Here is a 17,937-nt window from a genome sequence, read left to right as displayed (position 1 = left end):
CCCCCATTTGCAAACTATGACACTTTCCTAAAATTTGTCATTTGCATATGTAACTAGAAGAGTTCTACTACAATGCATCAAAACCTGGAGTTATTTAACCAAAAAATAAAAAAATTGGAGGGGGTACTCTGACAGGCTTTAAATAATAGCTTTTTTTTGTGGGTCTTATTTTTAATTTTTTAACCTATTAGTTATGCAAACTTTTCAAACCTTTCTATTGTGTTATGTAGCCTCAGTATTAGGCCTTTAATGCCCATTGACAAAATTTTTCTATGTCAAATAGTTTTTGAGTTGTGGGGGTTTTTGTTAAAAAAACGAAAAGTGGTCTAAGTTACCCTGCCGGTCTAAGTTACCCCATTTTACAGTATTTTATAATTATAGGTAGGTACTTTTTAAATGCATATAATTCTAAAGGATTGCACCCTGAAATGGTATGTGTAGTTATGGCTAGCTAATTCATATGTTATGTTGAAAGTTTCAGCTCAACAAATGTTTAGAAATATTATATGGTAAGGTGTTTGTATTGATTGAAGTAATGAATGGGGTGCAGTAAAGCTGTAGCTTCTAATGACTAACAAGTCCAACGCCAGTGCTTCTGACATTGGCCAATGTCTTGTATATATTGGCCAATATACAGGTATTAGGCCAATTAAAATGAAATATTTCCACAAATCAATAACCTCAGTTTTGCTACCTTAACCTGCAATCTGTCATTGCTCATGATTTGAAACGTCACTGTAAAGACTGTAACCACTGTATCAACCATTTATTTATTTGTAGCATTCATCCTGAGATGCCTCATGAAAACTAAAAGAAGTTGCTAACAAACTAAATCAAGAGTAGAGGAATGCAACAGATCACTGTGGGTCACAATAACATTGAAGCATAAATGTATAGAAACTGAATCCTATTTAAAACATTATTGAAGTTAGATTTTACACTTCTCTTAATACAGAAAGGATTTGAACTTGCCATGCCATCAAGGAGCAAGCAAGCTATAATTTTTTCTAAGAGGCCTTGCTGGTCAAATTATGTTGTGTAGGCAGTTGATAATTAGATTTTAGTCATATAACAGTGGCAGGTGCACAGCCAGATGCAAAGTATTCATGTAGAAATTTGTAACCTGAGCGGTGAATATATATGTCTAATGGATAAGGGTTTTGAATTGTTTTATCTTGATTATAGAACTTATTTGGTATTACTGCTGGTGGACATGCTTCTTTGGAGATAATACTATCAGTAATATCATTCACATATATTTGAATGAAATTTTATGCTATGAGAATAAATGAGTCAAAAAAATTGTTTGCTCTTCCAAGTGGCAACATTTCCAATAATCAATTTCATAATTTATCTCTTGTTTCAGCACCAAGGAGATCCTCTTCAGCAGAATCTGTTCAATTACCTGAAATTAGATGACCCTGAGAAGGCTGAGCAGAAGCTCACCACCATTTTCTCAGAGGTTCAGAAACTGCTGGATCAAGCTGGCCAGTCTTCTTCTGAGCCATCTTCAGATGGCAACAGACCATCCAGGTATTCCTCAAATTGTACACTTCGTGCGCTTAAAATTTGGTCATCCTGGTGGCGTGCAGGTTGTTTCCTTGGCCAAGGAGTATGCCCAGAATAAGAGTACAATCAGCACAATCTTGGGTCAAACAGATGCCTTCTTTATCACCTCGAAATAGAAATATTTCTTTTTCAGCCTATTGCAAGTACAATATATATGTGAATGGGTGATGTTTTGGAGGCCTTACACAGATCAAAGCCCTTTTTATAAATTTTGATAAGAGAAATAGGCTCATGTTACAAAGAAATCACTTTACAAACCAAGTTCCTCCACAAATTAAGTCCCTAGGGCAGGGTTCCAATATAATTATCTACATACTGATGTATATCTAGTGATGTTCATACTTAAATTAGGCCCATTCTGTAATATATTTTTTTTCTTTTTGTCCAATTATATGTATTTATACTTTCTCTATGAACAGCCAAGATTGATACAAAATTCTCACAAGTCCCAAATGCTCAGGTGAATTCAGGCATTAGGATCTGACAGCTAATTGCTTAAATCATTTTATAATTATTTCAAACTTGTCTCAGCAAAGTCATTTTAACTCATTTACACTGAAAAAATGGGTGTGTCTGGATGATCCACTTAGACGGGTCAACTGTGTCCAAATAGGGATGAACTTTTTTTTACTTGCGCCAATTTGTGGATCATATAGACCTGTTACAGGCTCTTTGAATTTGAGGCATGACTCATTTGTGGCATCTAATTGCTTTTAACACTGCACATAGGATGGACACATGGGTATCATCTGGGTGTCTAATAGCCTTTGAGGCCACAAAGAAGTTACCTATACCTGTAATTTAAAGGGTCAGTAATACCTAGGTCAGTATGACCTACAAATGGGCAAGAGTTGAGAAAGTGCACTGCTATTTAGATGCGTTTGACTCATCTAAGTGGATCGTCCTGACCCACCCTCTTCAATATTTTGAGATGGATAACACAGATGGATATGAAGTTATTAAAGTGATGGCATGCATTTTGTGAATCATTTTAAACATTTTTACCTAATTCATATGTGATTAGAATTTTTCATTGACATAGGATTTGCTGCACTACAGACATGAAATGATTTTGGTTGCCTTTTGTAAATTTTTCTGTTTTTAGCACTTTTTCTCATTTGTAGAAAAAATGCACTATTGTGCTCGTCATGTCCATCTGTCTATCCGTGACTTCATGTTTTTGTCAATGAGAAAATGCGCTCTCAGTAACTCACTGCAGTGAGTACTGAGTTATATTTTCAAATTATTCCAGTGATCAGGAAACTTCAAACAAGACAGTACTGGAGGCAGGGGTAAGGCAGCTTGTGACAGTCCTCTCAATGCGGCATAATCCAGTGCAGTCCCATGCTGTTGCAAGCATCATCTGCAAGCTTGCTGAGTCTAACTCTATTCCGGCTAAGTAAGTATGTCTTTCTGGAATTTGTTATTTCTGTCATTGCTGCTGCTCTGCATTTCATGAAAAATTGGATAGGTAATGCATGGTTGAAGTCTTGAAGGAATATAATGCTCTATTCTGGCTAAGTAAGTATGTCTTTCTGGAATTTGTTATTTCTGTCATTGCTGCTGCTTTGCATTCCATGAAAAATTGTAGGTAGTTCAAGCATGGTTGAAGAAATATAATTGAGAACAATTGAGAAAATAGAACCATTCATTAAATTAAAATATATGTTGATTTATAAAGACTTATTTTATTGAACAAAGTTAAGTTTTGTTGAGACTAGTGTTTAAAAGTGATTACCTATACCTAGAATCAGACATGTGGTAGTTGAGCTTTAATAGTGCTGTCAATAAGTGAATTTCTATGTATTGTATTGCGTTGCACAATGATTGGTTATAGTAAATTTTTGTTAGCTTTTGAATCGTCCTAAATTTAATTGTGTGTCCTTTGAGCTTATGGATTTGGGTTCAGTGAATAATGTAATTTTAAAATTTGTCCATTTTAAAACCTTTCACCCAAAGCCTTTTTGTTCAAAACTTTACCTCTGCACTAAATGTACTCTCAGATGAAATATCTTAAAGAGGTAGTTCAATATGAATAAGCAATGATTGTATCTCGATTTCTAATTGATGTTATCTGCCCAGGCTTCTGTGTGTTACCATCCTAACCCACGAGAAGCTCAAGCCAGAAAACAGTGTGTTTTGGATCACAGCTTTTGGCCTCATGAAAGATGTTATCAGCGGCGTGGATTACAAAGGTGTTCGGGAAATTATGAAGGTGAAGGCAAATTTTCCCACTGACTTTAAGTTATATTTTCTATGGGAAACCTAATTACTATTTTTTTAGTAATATTCATTGTGCTTCTGAAATAAATCTAAAAATGAATTATGTGTAGTGGGCTTCAATTGGACATTCCATATACAGGTAGTTGTATCAAATAAATGATTGAAGTGAAAATGATTTCACTGAAGTTCTTTCGAGGATAACAAAATTCCTAACTGAATAGTTAATACTCCAATGTACCTAATACATCAAAGCTCAGACAAATAATACAGTTGTAGAATTGAATTTTACCTTCATTGTTGATGAATATAACATGGTAGTAGGTATTGCAACAGTTCTTAGCTTATAAAATCATAATGCATATTGGTTTAAAATAAAATGTCTCTATTGAATTATGTGTACAAGTGTATAATCCACTATTATTGAAAATCTTCAAATTGTAGGAGCGCTACCCACTATGCTCCATATTTGTGCTCCCATTTCTCAGTCAAAACTTTTCATATGATCAACCTATCAATCTTGCAGAAGGCGCAAAGTATTGTATAAAATACTGAAATAACTGTTTCCTGTTGCAATGCTGCTAGTATGTATGTCTTGCTAATATTATTCCATAATACATTTGTTTTGTTCTAGATGTGCTTGGAGGTTTGCCGGCAGCTGCCAACTGAGTTAAAACACTCGCAAGTGGCGTGCATGACTGCGCTGTGTGAGCTACTCGAGCACATCTGTGACCCCAACGCTGCTCTCCTGCCTGCATACTTTGTTGTTAATGAGCTCCTCAAGCTCTGTCCTGACTACCAGAAGTGGCCACACTGGGTAGGGCAGATGGTTGTTGGTGGTTCATTTTTTGTTACATAAAAAAAAATTGTCAAGAGGATCGTGCTCATTTCTGTTATTTGAAAGAAAAATTATTGCTTCTTATTAGTATCCTGGGGATTTTGGTGAAAAGATTTATTTTCCATTTGATTGATTATAAATCTTTGGAAAGGACTTATTTTCCATTTGATTGATTCATGAAATTAAACTTTAAAAGTGATATTTGCCAATTTTAAGTTTCAAAGACTAAGAAAATTGTTCAAACCGTAATGAGGTAAAGTTACTTTATTGTTGTTGAATTGCATTCTGTACATGATCAATATAAGTAACGTGTACTACACTAAATACTTCATAAGTCGTTTTTAATATCTTTATATCACAGTATCAATTGTTCAACAGAAAGTCTCACGATTGTTGACTGATTTTGTGGAGAACTTCCAGCGAGCAGCTCAGCTTTTGTCTATTGTAAACCGAACAAAGTTACGACCAGTTGTGGAGCACTCTGGTGAGGCTTATACCTTCGAACATTTGACTAGTTTCCATCCAATGCACACGCTGCATATAATACTGATTTCAAACTTGTGTAGGTATATTATTTGCGTTCCAATAAATTTAAATTTTATTCTTTTTGTAGTAAAAGAATTAGAATTATCTTTGTAGTAAAGCCCTGGTGAACTCGGGTGATAACAGTTGTGTGTTTTTTACTTCAAAATAAGATAGTATGTGCAATTTTTTGTTGTAGTTGCAGATCATTGCTACAACTTTTGTATGTTCTATTATATTATTATTATATTATTAAAACAGATTTCTTATGGTACCACTTCCTTGCACAATAGATACTGTTTGTAATTTTTATACCCTCTCAAATACTGAAGCTGGATCTTTCACAATCAGGTCACAACGGATGGAGCATAAGTTCATGGAAACTAGACAGCAGGACACTCAAGTTTGGCCTGAACGGCTCACTGCCATACTCAAGTGAGCTGCTCGCCCCCCAGCCAGCACTGCTGAACCACGTCCTACGACAGCCTTACTCCAAGGAAATGGTCTGCGCCATGATTGATATGACTAAGAAGGTCTGTACTTAATATACTCCAACCTAAAAATGGATCAAATTCTTCACTGTCATTTAATATGCACTGCAATGTTGATCTCCTGTTACTCAAAGCATTATTCTTTCCAATCAACAATTCCACTGAAACTTGATAGAATAATTTTTAGGAATAGGTATTCCCTTCAAAAATAATCGTTTCAAGAACTCATTCATACCTGGAATTTGTTCCAGCATCATTAACTTGCTTGTGACCAGTGAAATAATTTATTGCCTCTTTATTGATATAATTCTGATACTTAATGAGCTCCATTCAATTTTTTCCTGCGTGCGGTAACTTTTTTACATATATTGTAGGTATTCGAATCATTTTAAATAAACGAATTAATTTGATCAGTTTAAACTGCACTACAAGTTTGTTGTGTTGAAATTAGGAATATTTTTGTGTGCAGAAGCAACGGTGTTCTGTACTAGAAGATCAATTGATCACGCTGATGGTGAGCTCGCTGCACGTGTGTCACGCCACTGACCTCTACAACCAAAACAAAGCCAGCGAGTCTGCGGCTCAGGCCACTGACCCTGCCGCTACCGCTGCTACGGATGGCACCTCACAGCCAGCACCGTCCAGTGGTCTCGAGGACCAAGATGACGCCAATGCTGGAGCAGGTGACTTTTTATTTTAATGATGGTTACAGAGGATGAATCGATTCAGTATTTAATTTTTTTATTAGTTCTAGAAGCGTCGTTATTCCTTCATGAAGGAAAAAATGTGGTTCCTGTTCTTCGTTTCTTGTAAAGTCTTAAGACATGCGTTGCACATGGAGCAAACCGCGTCTGTTCTGACCTCAAACTTTAGGCGATGTAGTGAGGGTGCTGGTAGACTGACAGTGCCTAGTACGCCATCAGGAGTTGTGTTATGTTTTTGGGGTGGAGTATGGGCAGAGGTTCTCATTTGTGCCATCTTTCAGGTGGTTGTGAGCCTCTTAGGAGGGATGCTGACTGCAGTAGAGCTAAACTTTTATCTATGCGTGTGTTAGTTCTTTTTTTTGTGCTCCTTCCTGTACTTGCTGGTGAATCCTTATCAGGTTTCAGGAAGTGATGCTTCGTAAGATTATTGTCGTCCAGATAATAAGGAAGAAACAAGTAAAAACTAATTTTTTGACTTAAAAAAATTCAACTTTAGAAAATGGTGCAGGAGAGAGCAGATTCACTTGCGAAAGAGGTTATTTATTGATTCTGAATATGCACAAAGAGGTCATTTGTTTACCCTGAATATGCACAAAGAGGTTAATTGTTTACCCTGAATATGCACGCAAAAGTTAATTGTTTACTCTTATTATGCACAAAGAGGTTGTTTTACCCTGAAAAGGCACAAGGAGGTTATTTGTTTGCCTTGAATATGCACGAAAACGTCAGGAAACTGGGCGTGTTCAGATGCTTTATATACGTACAATGTCAGATGAAATGTTGATATCTTATAAATGGTGTGGCCTTACTGGATTTGCGCTCGAGGAGTAGGCTTGCATGGCTATTTATTTTTCATATCTAATGTAAATTTGCATACAAAAATGTTGTATTACAAAGCGTTGTACGGTTATCACAAAAATGTCGCCATTTTAGAAAAAATATAACTCGGTACGGTACTCACTGTAGTGAGTGACTGAGAGCTCATTTTCTCGTCGACGAAAACGTGAAGTTACGGACGGACAGACAGACGGATGGACAGACGGACATGGCGAGCACAATAGTTTTTTCCCACAGCACAATAGTACTCATATTTTCCATAAATGAGAAAATGCGCTAAAAATGAATTTTTATTTGTATTTATCACTTGTTCAAGTCCATTCGTGCAATCTCGATGTTGTGATTATTCAGGCTCTGGCACGACTGCCATGGACACGAGCGTTGCAACACCCAGCGGCACGAGCTCCTCAGCCACCCCTGGGGCCACGACGTCCTCCCCCAGCAGCGCCTCCTCCGCTGGTGCTGCGCCCTCTTCCCCTGACCATTATCCATGTCCCTGCCACCACCTCTCCTCACTCCTCATACACTTCGTGCTCCACCAACTCATAAACTTCCCAGCGCTGGTGATAGCTTTACATGCTAAGGTATGTCCAATTTAGCACTTTTGATATTTAACAATTATCTGCAAGAGTCTCGCTCATGCTCCTATCTTATTTGATTTATTGCAAGTTTCTGATTATAAGACATTTTTTGGTGTTGCATTGGTATCAAATCTCTCATTCATCTAGAATTATTTAGTATAATCCATGCAAAGACATTGAATGTCTTCATGATATTTTAATCAAAACTACGACCAAATAAAAAAACCCTTTGACAGAATTTCACCCCCTGTGATCGCACCTACATTCATTCCTTTTGCTAATCTGATAACTTTTTGTGTCATCATTACTGTAATTACTCTTTAGATAATTCCACTGTGTATATAGAACCCTCTTACCATTCATAAAAAAATGAGTACTTAGCAGCATCCTTCATTTTTGTTTGGCTACGAATGTGATCCCGACCCAATTTGTGATCGTGTTTATCGCTTCTTCAGTTGCAAAAGCTGAATATGCGCGTTGGGCGCGACCATTTGATGTGGGTTTTGCTGCAGTATCTCTCGGGAACTATACAGAAAAATCCATTCCCGGAGTTCCTGCCTGTGTTGCGGCTGATCGGTACGTCATTCTATTGCTCTCATCAAATAAGCGACACGTTTATGATAATTGAACAATTTCATCATAATCTTGAAAGACGGAAATGATTCCAAATTTCTATCTGAAGTTCTTCTGTCGTTCAGCAATTTCATGAATTCATAAAATGTATACTCTTTGACCCTCAATACCGTAGTTAGTCTATATTATATATATTTTGTAGCAAGCACATTTGTATTGGCTTTACAGAATATTTGTACCCGGAGCGGACTCCGTTACCGGTCCCTGACTACACAGACCCCTCGTGTGTACTCAAGTCTTCAGCCATGTGCATCCTTATCCACATTTTGCGCAAGGCTCAGGCTGAGTACATCAAAACTCCACGGGCTCTGCCTCCTGCCTTCACCAATCACAACGAGTGAGTACACTGTGTAACCTACCCTTGAGAACTTATCTTAAGGTTGAGTCAAGCAGGATGTGGTGTCCATTAAGCAAAGTAAACTAAACTGGTGTCAATGAAATTCATGCGAAATAGTTCGTATTACGATTGAGAAATGTTCATTTGCCATATTTTTCATTTCATAGATTTTTTCAGGTTGATAATATACTTTACGCGATATGGATTAAAAAAATTTGCAATTTAACATCAGATCACGCATCAGGCAAGAGTTTGCCTCTTAGTTGGCAATTACAGTTAGAAATTCGGTGCTCTTTTCAGTAAGTCATCTGCGCTGAAGATTAGTTACATTCAAGCCAAATATTTTTAATATTCTTCATATACGTACATACGTTAGCTAGTGACTGTTAAATGTTAATTCGTTTTATTATTGACCTCTCTCTGTACCATGGAGATAATGCATTGTTATGACATCAATTTGATTAGCAAATTTTTGTGCACATTTGTTTCATGCTAGAAACCTGTATAAGACAAGTCTTCAGTTATTTATTAGCAGGATAAATTAATTTTTAACTTATAAACTGATTTTTATCTCAATTTTCAGACTGATCCAGTCGCTTGTACACAACCCTCAACTCTCACACATCGCGTCCAACTTCTCCACGACGCCTTCCCCCGACTACCGCATCGCGCTGCTGCTCAATGCTTTCTCCACCAACACGGTCCGAAACGTATACTGTGCTGTCATTCATTTAAAGCAATGTTGTGGATGAGTATTTTACATTACTGTTCCTAGAGACCAATTTTGATGCGTAGGGCCGAGGCATTCTAATTTAATTTCACCAGCAAATTTCAAACTCACCTCCACCAGATTAATGAACAATTTAATTAATTAATTGCCGAGCCATTTAATTTCACCAGATTAATGAACAAGCAATTTTTTTAGAGAGATGCAATTTTTTTAATTTATTTATTATTTATCTTGCATGACACGCAAGGCTGTCCTCCAAACTGGCAAGAAAATCTCTAATTAATGTACTACGGCTATAATGCTCGGATACTAAAATAAGAAGTATAAATACGTGATATGTAAATGGAATATCGTTTCGGTGCCATAGTGAATGCGCTACATTGACTTATTTCTTCGTGGATTTCACTGCCTGTTTATTTTTAGCTCTTTTTTATTGGCGGCAAGTGGCATTGATTTTTATCAAATGTTTATGAATGCCTTGCATTATTCACTGCCATCTCACAAATTTTGTAACAATTTTACTTGTGCATTTGCAGGAAATGTTCCACCGGCCGATCCTGGCACTGACCGAAGGCATTCAGAGCAGCCAGAAGAGCACCGTGCCGATGCCGGGAGTGAACTGTGTGGCGCACGGTGCCACGGTGCCCCTGTCAATGACGCTCCTCGACTCGCTCTCTATCCACGTCAAGATGAGCCTCCTCCACAACATTGGCCAGGTAAAAATTCCTCACTGAATGCTCTGATTTATCGTCGTCTAAGATCAGAGAAATTGTGAATCAAGTGGATCCACTCGCTCAATATTCCAAGTTGAGCAAACCGATTAATTCAAAATATACATATGGATATCCTAACCTCATCGTTAACGATTGAATAAAGTTTCTACGTAGTTATTACGCAGTGCTTCATCTGATTTTAGGTTATTACTGCTCAGTCGTAGTTTGCTTGCGAGGTGGACAGATTTAAAATATTAATTTAAATCAGCTAATAAATTTTGAAACAATGCTGCATATAAATAATATACTGCAAACAATAGTGCATATATATAATCAAATTTTATTACAACTAGGTAACTATTCAGTTTGTTAATGTAAAAAGTTTCACCATGATTTCTTTTCACTAACGAGCAAGTTTTATTTTGCAGTACATAACGAAGCAAGCTCACACTAAGAGCACCATAGCCTTGGCACCCGCGCTCGTGGAGACCTACGCAAGATTGCTCGTTTACATAGAAACTGAAACCATCGGCATCAAACAATTCATTAGTAAGCATTTCTTATCATTAATATCTTATTAGTAACATTTGGCCTTACTACCAGGAGATAAAAGTTTGTATGTGAAGCAAATTATGAGTTTCAGACGAGATAACTCCAAGTTACGATTGTCATACGGCTTACGGTGGTCACAAAATTTAATGAAAATTGTATGCCTGATTCATCAGAGGAAACTTTTATTAACCAATTTTCCCATTAGTACTCGATGTCTTTGTAATTTTTCATTGTGACAGTTAACGGCCATTATTCCTTGGGTATTAGTGACAGCTTGCTATTACCCGATGAATGCAAGTTGGACTCACGATTCTTCATAATCTTGTAACCTAAACTTAGTTTTGGAACTCAGAATTACTCATTCTGTTCACTGCTTTGCTTGCGCTTATTTTCAATGTTATGTTTCACAGCGAACCTGCTGCCTGTGGTGTTCAAGTCTCAAGTTTGGGGCATCTTGCATGGCCTCCTGGAGATGTTCTCCCACCGCATCCACCACAGTCCCCCCCATTACCGCGTGCAGCTGCTCTCCACCATCCACCACATGACCATTCCCCTCAACACCTTGCCCAACATGACTCACCTCCATCTCTGGTTAGTGCTTCACCATCTTCCCACCTGAATATTTCTCGTTTTAAATAATAATGACCTTTTGATTTTGAATATTTTGAATTTTTGTTCTGGGAATTTTACCAACAAGGGCCAAATGATTCCTTATTTCCTTTTCGCGCAGAGCGCTGATGTAAACTCATGCTTGCTGACGATAAATTTTCATTTACACTGGATCCTATTTACCCAGTAGAAATGAGACTGGTTTAAATTTTTTGTGAAGTATAGAACGCTTTATTATACCTTGAGCATAAAATGCCCTGCGTATATTAATCAGTTCTTTTACGCGCTCTGCCTGTAATTTCGTGCGATATTACACGTGTTCACATTTTTGTGTTGCGCCATATTTTCATCAGTTTGGAGAGCGTGGCACTTCGCCTGATCTCAGGGCTTGGCAACAGTGAGGTGATGTCGTCTTTGGCTCGTCTGTCCCCGGACTCCAAAACCGTCATCAGCGGCGAGAGCGAAGAGCTAAACAAGGTCCTGGTCTTGACCCTTGCTCGGGCTATCCATGTCACTGGTAAGAGAGATCAATGCTGTCTTGTGTTTAAATTTTTATTTTTGATTGGGGGCCGTACTGACAAAAATAGTTAGTTCGTTATCCGACATCTTTTCATGTTAAATCCACCTATCATAAACGAAAAATCGGCCGCTACATGTGCTCGAGACAAAACGTGTACTTATTTAGGCAAATTTTGATAGTACAGCCAATGTGAAGCGTGAAAATAACCTTGATGGGGTTCCTTGTTTAATTTCGAGTTTTGAGAGCCAGACAAAAAGGGCACTTTTTTCCTTTACTTTACTTATGGATTTTTGTCATCGTTTCTACCCAAAAGAGGCTGATGAATCCAGTACTTCTGTCATGAAATTGTTTCATTCAATAGAAACGCTTTTATTTAGCTAATAGCTTAGGTTCTGCGTATGCCTGTTTGTTCTTCAGTTAAACTGCTTTTGATTCTTTATGTATTACATTGTTTTTCCAGGTAATTTATTTATTTATTCATATGCATTTGTTCATCAACTTTAATATACTATGCATTCGTTATTCTTGTATCCAATCAAACTCATTTTGAATCTCATCCTCTTATTGGCATAAACATTTAGGGTAGAAAATTCACGTTTCTCAAATCCGTGTTACATTTGGCTTTGTTTTGCATTATGGTTTTTTGGTTGGTTATGGTTTGGCTCCATATCCCTCTAAAATTGTCACTATAAACGTATTTTCAAGATTTTTTTCTTTTTGAGCTGGCTTTGAAAGTTTGTCATACTATGTATGGAGTCTCTAGAATTCACATTAAAAAAACGTATTTTCTGATGTTTTTTTCTTGCCCAGGATTTGACAGCTCGTCGGACTCGGCTCGCTGGTGCCTTGACTTCCTGAGGGCAGTGATGAACCACACGCCGCACACGTGGCCCACGCACACCATGCAGTGCTTCCCTCGCGTCATCGAGGAATACTACAAGCAGGTTCCCGGACCACGAGACACACACAACCTGAAGGTAGACTTGGATCTAATTTTTTTCCGTCTCATTCGATCAGCTTAACGAATAATGAATGGTTGCCTGAGACAGCTTTTTCAGATTGTGTTACATGTAATGTGGCTAACTTCAGTGATTAATATTAAAATTATTTGAAAATGAAGCCCGAAACCAGGTATGATTTGGATGTTCGAATTAAAAGATGCACTTAACGCATTGAATTGAAACGAAATTTTTAATTAGATTATTTAGTTCGCCGCGCAGTTTTGCTTTTATTGCTCAACTTGGAAGAATGTCCGGAGGGCAAACATCTCGCTATATTATCGTACCTACCATAACTTGACGCCTGTCATTCTGTTCTTCGTGTTGCCAATACCGCTTCATGCCCATGTCAGTTCTTATCCTAGACTTGGGTCTTTTTGGCCTCATGTTTGTGGTCTTCACAAACAGAATTCCTATGAAAAGTATCTCGAATTTTTTTTCTTCAATCGTTGTGCAGAAAGAAGTAGACGAGGAATACTGCAAATGGAAAAGCATGAGCAACGAGAACGACATCATCGCCCATTTCTCACGACAGCAGCAGACGTCGACGCTCTTCTTGTGTCTGCTGTTCAAGATGGTGCTAGAGCAAGACCGCGTTCCCGTCGAAGCTTACAAGTACGTTCAAATGCTTTATTAAGTGGCTTTGAATTATTAATACGGGACAAATATCCTTCCAATCTTTTTAATTCTAGTAAATGTTCGTTTAAATTCTTTACGTGCATAATGATTTCTGCTCTAAATGTCTGGTTTATTACCAAACATACAATAGCGCTAATTGCTGGTGAATGCTTTTCATTATTGTTTAACGTATTGATTGAGTTAGAAATATTCGAGTTGATTTTACTTTTGCAACAAATAATTGACTGATTAATAATCTGATGTAAAAACTTAACGTCACTAAGTATCTCAAAATTAATGATTTATTCTTTGTCACACAGGGTTCTGGAGAGGCTTGGTCCACGGCAGTTAATGTCACACATTCGTACGTTGTGCGATTTTCTGGTACTCGAGTTTTCTAACTGTGCCCTTGGCCAGTACCTGAGCAAGTGTGTGAACACCATGAACGCCATAATCTGGGTCTACCACATAGTGCCTCTTGACCGTCTCATGCTTTGCTTAGCCCTTCGTATCCAAGAAGGAAGCTCTAAAGCTCAAGTATGCATGTTCATTATCCAGCTATTGCTATTGAGACAGCCCGAGTTTAGGAACCGAGTGAACAAGTTCGTGTCAGAAAACATGCCAGATCACTGGAACCACAACAACTGGTATGAGCAACACATGGCGTTCCATCGTAAGTTTCCTGAGAAGTTCTCCCCAGAAAGCTTGGTAGGAGGTGGTGGTGGAGGACAGAGCGGTCACCATCAGACTCTACCCATCTACTTCACTAATGTGTGTCTGCGCTTCCTGCCCGTACTTGACATCATCATCCATCGCTTCTTGGAGGCGCATCAAGTTCACAAAAGACTTGAGATGGTTCTCGAGCAGCTGGGAGTATTATACAAGTTCCACGACCATCCCATCACTTATCTCTACAATACCCTGCACTACTACGAGGGCCGTCTCCGGGAAAGCCCGAAACTCAAGCGACAGTTGGTTGCTGCCGTTATCGGCAACAGCGTGAAACCCAAAGGCTGGGCACTCACTGAAGAATACCTGGCAACCCCGCCGGAAGAAATAACGTGGGTACCGAAGCCGTCGTACTATACGGCACTAATCCGAAGACTAGTTCTTGCTCAGCGTGGGGTGCGCGTGTTCCCACACGGCATGGAATGGCGCTTCAGCGAGTTTGGCAACAGTGGCACTCACGCGCTTTATGTTACGTGCGTCGAGCTCATGGCTCTGTCCGTTATGCCTGACACCGTCGCTGAGAACTTGTTTGATGTGGTCGTTAAGGGACACTGTGATATTCCAGCTAGGGAGTTAGGCGAGTACATCAACGCTGTTGCGCTAGTACTAACATGGCTGCCAGAAAGCTACTGGCTCACCGTTCATCACAGAATCGTAAACCTCCTACAGTGTCCCGAGTTGAGCTCTAACTCTCCTCCTTCCACTCTCGATATCTTCAGCCTGATGCGTTTAGACTTGCTGCAGCCGTGCGTTCGCCACAGTTCTGTTTCCCTCACCATCGCTCTCGTGCACGCTTTCTGGCACCACAGCTCCCTGTCGCAGCTCGGCCGAATACCGCAACTGATGAAGGAGCAAATCCGCGGCATACTTGAAACAGAGGCGCAACTTGTGTGCCTTTTCCAGTTGGTGGGGCCATTCTTGAGCCGCTTCTCTGTGGACATTGCCAGAAAAGTTTTCGATGTTACACTTGAGTTCTATCATGCTCTTGCAAAGGTAGATGAAAGTGTAACCGAATTCATGCACCAAGACGCCATTTGTGATGTGTTATACCACATCAAATATATGTTCACTGGCGACAGCATCAAGCCTGACTTGGAAGGCATCATTCGGGGACTACGACCTGACCTCCAGCGGCGTCTGCGTTTCATCACGCACCTGAACTTGAGTAACATCCAGGCAGGACCCACCGGCTCCGCGACACCTACTACCCTCGCCCCCAGCACTAGCACCAACAGCACGCCATCAAGTGTAAGTGGCGCAGCCTGCAGCAGTAGTAGCCCTGCAATGGCTGCTGGCATCAGCCCATCGGGTAATGCATAAAATGTTTCATCAATTGTTAATATAACATTCCGTTAAGTTATTGTGTAGTTTAAGAAAGACATTCTTTCATTTCATCAAACGTAAACGCAATAGAATTCATCAGCTGTAAATAATTGTTCTGAAAAATCCCTAGTAATGCCATTTGACTTTTTGAAAAAAATGCACCAGTTGTGAACAGTTGAAAAAATTAAGGCCGAATGAATTTAACCCTTCGTCTACTTAGTCTCGTTACCAGGCCTATTGAAATGAATAGCAAGGGAAACGATTAGTGTACCTGTAGACAAAGGGTTAAATCGACTTTGAATAGCTTTCAAGGAAAGTCAAGCATATTTTATGAATAATGCACAAGTTTCAATCTCTTCTGAACTAGGTTCGTCTCCATAATTTACTTTTTTACACTTGAAGTCTAATTTTAAGAAACATGCGTCTCAAGTTTTCATCGTGCTACTAGTGTCATCAATTGAAAATAATGAAATAGATGCTCGATTTTTTTTTGTATCCTTGTTCTCATTTGCCGATGATGTCCACAAGTTTTAATAAAACCTTAAAACTTCTATCCGAAAGATTCCATTTTTTTGCAACTAAGATTTGTCAACAAATGTCATTGCCTATTCCTTGCTTAATTAGAACGTGGTAGGTATAATTCATCAGGCAGTGATTCAATTTTAATTTCAGGCTTGCCAATTTGATTTTCGCGTTAGAAAAGTCAAATTCAACTCCTCAGAAATCCTTTTATTCAACGAAATTTGAATAGCTTCGATTGATCGCAGGGTGGCCAAGAAAATTGGTGAAAGTAAATTTCATTCCAAGCTTGACATTTTCCAGTCATAAATTTCTCTCAATTAATTTGATGCTGCCTTACAGAAAACTTTGAAGCAACGTATTAAAACAAACTTGCAATTTTTCGTTACTTTACTAGGTAACAACACACTTAACATATACAAAACTACACGGTACATTTCAAACTAAATTTTCATAGGTTCTAGCAGCATACAAAACTGACACAAATATATTACATCATTTGACAGCAGAAAGCTTCTCTAGCCAGTACGGCGCGGTAAAAAATAGACTTCCATCATATACAATATTCAACTGATAAATTTCTATAACACGTTTTAGCATAGATGCGAGTCGAGTTAGAAAATACGAACGGATAAGCCACTTGATCGAGTTCAGTCGGAATTTTCGTCCATAACATGAGACGCGAGAACTTTGTTCAACACGTGGATATCAATATGAAGAGCATGGCAATACCAGCGCGTCTTCGGCAGCTCAAAACTTGCAAGAAAAGAGATAAAATTTATAAGAAATGCAACGTCAAGGCATCGATCTTGAAAATGTCCGAAAGACAGAAGCGTATCACAACATCAACATTTTGAACACAGAGACCCCGATTTGCTTCATGGCGACGAACAAGACCAGCGCAAGCTCTAATAAGTAGTGCATAGATGGCATGGTCGGCAAAGGAGTTCACCAACAATAATCTACTCACCGTGAAACACGTTCGGTACGATTGTTCCGAAATTGTTCGTTCTTAATCTCGTACGAGTAACATGGTGCGATCATATCGCGTGAAAACATCACTTAACGCTACAACGAACGCGCACAAATACCTACGAGAGATGAGGCGTTTTCACAGCAGATTCGAAGAAAAACTTTTAAAGAGTATTTTATCATTTTTACCGTCAGCATTGAAACGAAGTAATGCAACAAAGCCATGAACGACCATGGCTCGCTCGTGCGCAAGAGCTCAGGTCTCAATTACGCAATGAAACGCTCTGATTTAGAATCAGCCAATTTCCATTAAATGCCACGAAACCCAAACGAATTCGGCCCTAAATTGGTGTTCATCAGCATTAAATGAAGAAAACTTTAGATTAGATATATAGTTTTCCAACTACGTAATATATTATCAAAATTTAATATATAATATATTAAATTTGAGTTTTCCAATATAAAAAATAAAGTGTCCACTAATGAGTCGTTAAACGCATGCTCGAGTGAATTTTAAACTTTTTCCAAAACTAATCAATCACTGCAACTGAGGATACTTCTAATTAACTACTGTAAACACACTCGCTCGTCTGTAATATTACGTACACCTTGCACAATTATGGCCTTGCAAGCAATTTGCTTACTTTTTTCTGTATTGAAGGATATATTTCAATAACTAAACACAATTCAACAAACTTCGAACTAAATTAATTTCAAGAAAGTATCAATTGAATCTGAGTTTAATCTGAGTATTTCTAGAGGAGCTGAAGTAAAAACTTGCGGATATCATTGTTTTAGTTTCGATGAAAAAACATGATAATAATGATAATAATAATAAAAACATAATAGTAATGATAATAACAAAAAGTCGTAAATATAACCTCGCTACAAGACATCATTTGGATCGCCCTTTCGGAAGCAG

The 17,937-nt window shown here is 38.4% G+C and overlaps 1 protein-coding gene across 1 annotated transcript in view; it reads left to right on the top strand.

The window, feature by feature from the left end:
• Positions 1–16,005, top strand: part of LOC108680651 (mediator of RNA polymerase II transcription subunit 23) — an 18,439-nt gene extending 2,434 nt beyond the window's left edge. Inside the window, exons 2-19 of the mRNA XM_018169527.2 lie at positions 1,367–1,533; positions 2,822–2,968; positions 3,652–3,784; positions 4,424–4,606; positions 5,006–5,111; positions 5,501–5,682; positions 6,110–6,323; positions 7,533–7,765; positions 8,218–8,338; positions 8,564–8,732; positions 9,316–9,433; positions 9,999–10,178; positions 10,604–10,724; positions 11,138–11,318; positions 11,690–11,853; positions 12,667–12,833; positions 13,312–13,469; positions 13,793–16,005. Of these exons, the coding sequence (XP_018025016.1) occupies positions 1,367–1,533; positions 2,822–2,968; positions 3,652–3,784; positions 4,424–4,606; positions 5,006–5,111; positions 5,501–5,682; positions 6,110–6,323; positions 7,533–7,765; positions 8,218–8,338; positions 8,564–8,732; positions 9,316–9,433; positions 9,999–10,178; positions 10,604–10,724; positions 11,138–11,318; positions 11,690–11,853; positions 12,667–12,833; positions 13,312–13,469; positions 13,793–15,521 (4,473 nt within the window). The 3' untranslated portion in view covers positions 15,522–16,005. The remainder of the gene's footprint in view (positions 1–1,366; positions 1,534–2,821; positions 2,969–3,651; positions 3,785–4,423; positions 4,607–5,005; positions 5,112–5,500; positions 5,683–6,109; positions 6,324–7,532; positions 7,766–8,217; positions 8,339–8,563; positions 8,733–9,315; positions 9,434–9,998; positions 10,179–10,603; positions 10,725–11,137; positions 11,319–11,689; positions 11,854–12,666; positions 12,834–13,311; positions 13,470–13,792) is intronic.
• Positions 16,006–17,937: the final 1,932 nt, after the last annotated feature.

This window comes from Hyalella azteca, unplaced genomic scaffold, assembly GCF_000764305.2.
Source record: "Hyalella azteca isolate HAZT.00-mixed unplaced genomic scaffold, Hazt_2.0.2 contig9209, whole genome shotgun sequence".
Classification (NCBI taxonomy): domain Eukaryota; kingdom Metazoa; phylum Arthropoda; class Malacostraca; order Amphipoda; family Hyalellidae; genus Hyalella; species Hyalella azteca.
The sequence above is the reverse complement of the archived record's forward strand: the minus strand, read 5'-3'. Positions and strand labels throughout refer to the sequence as shown.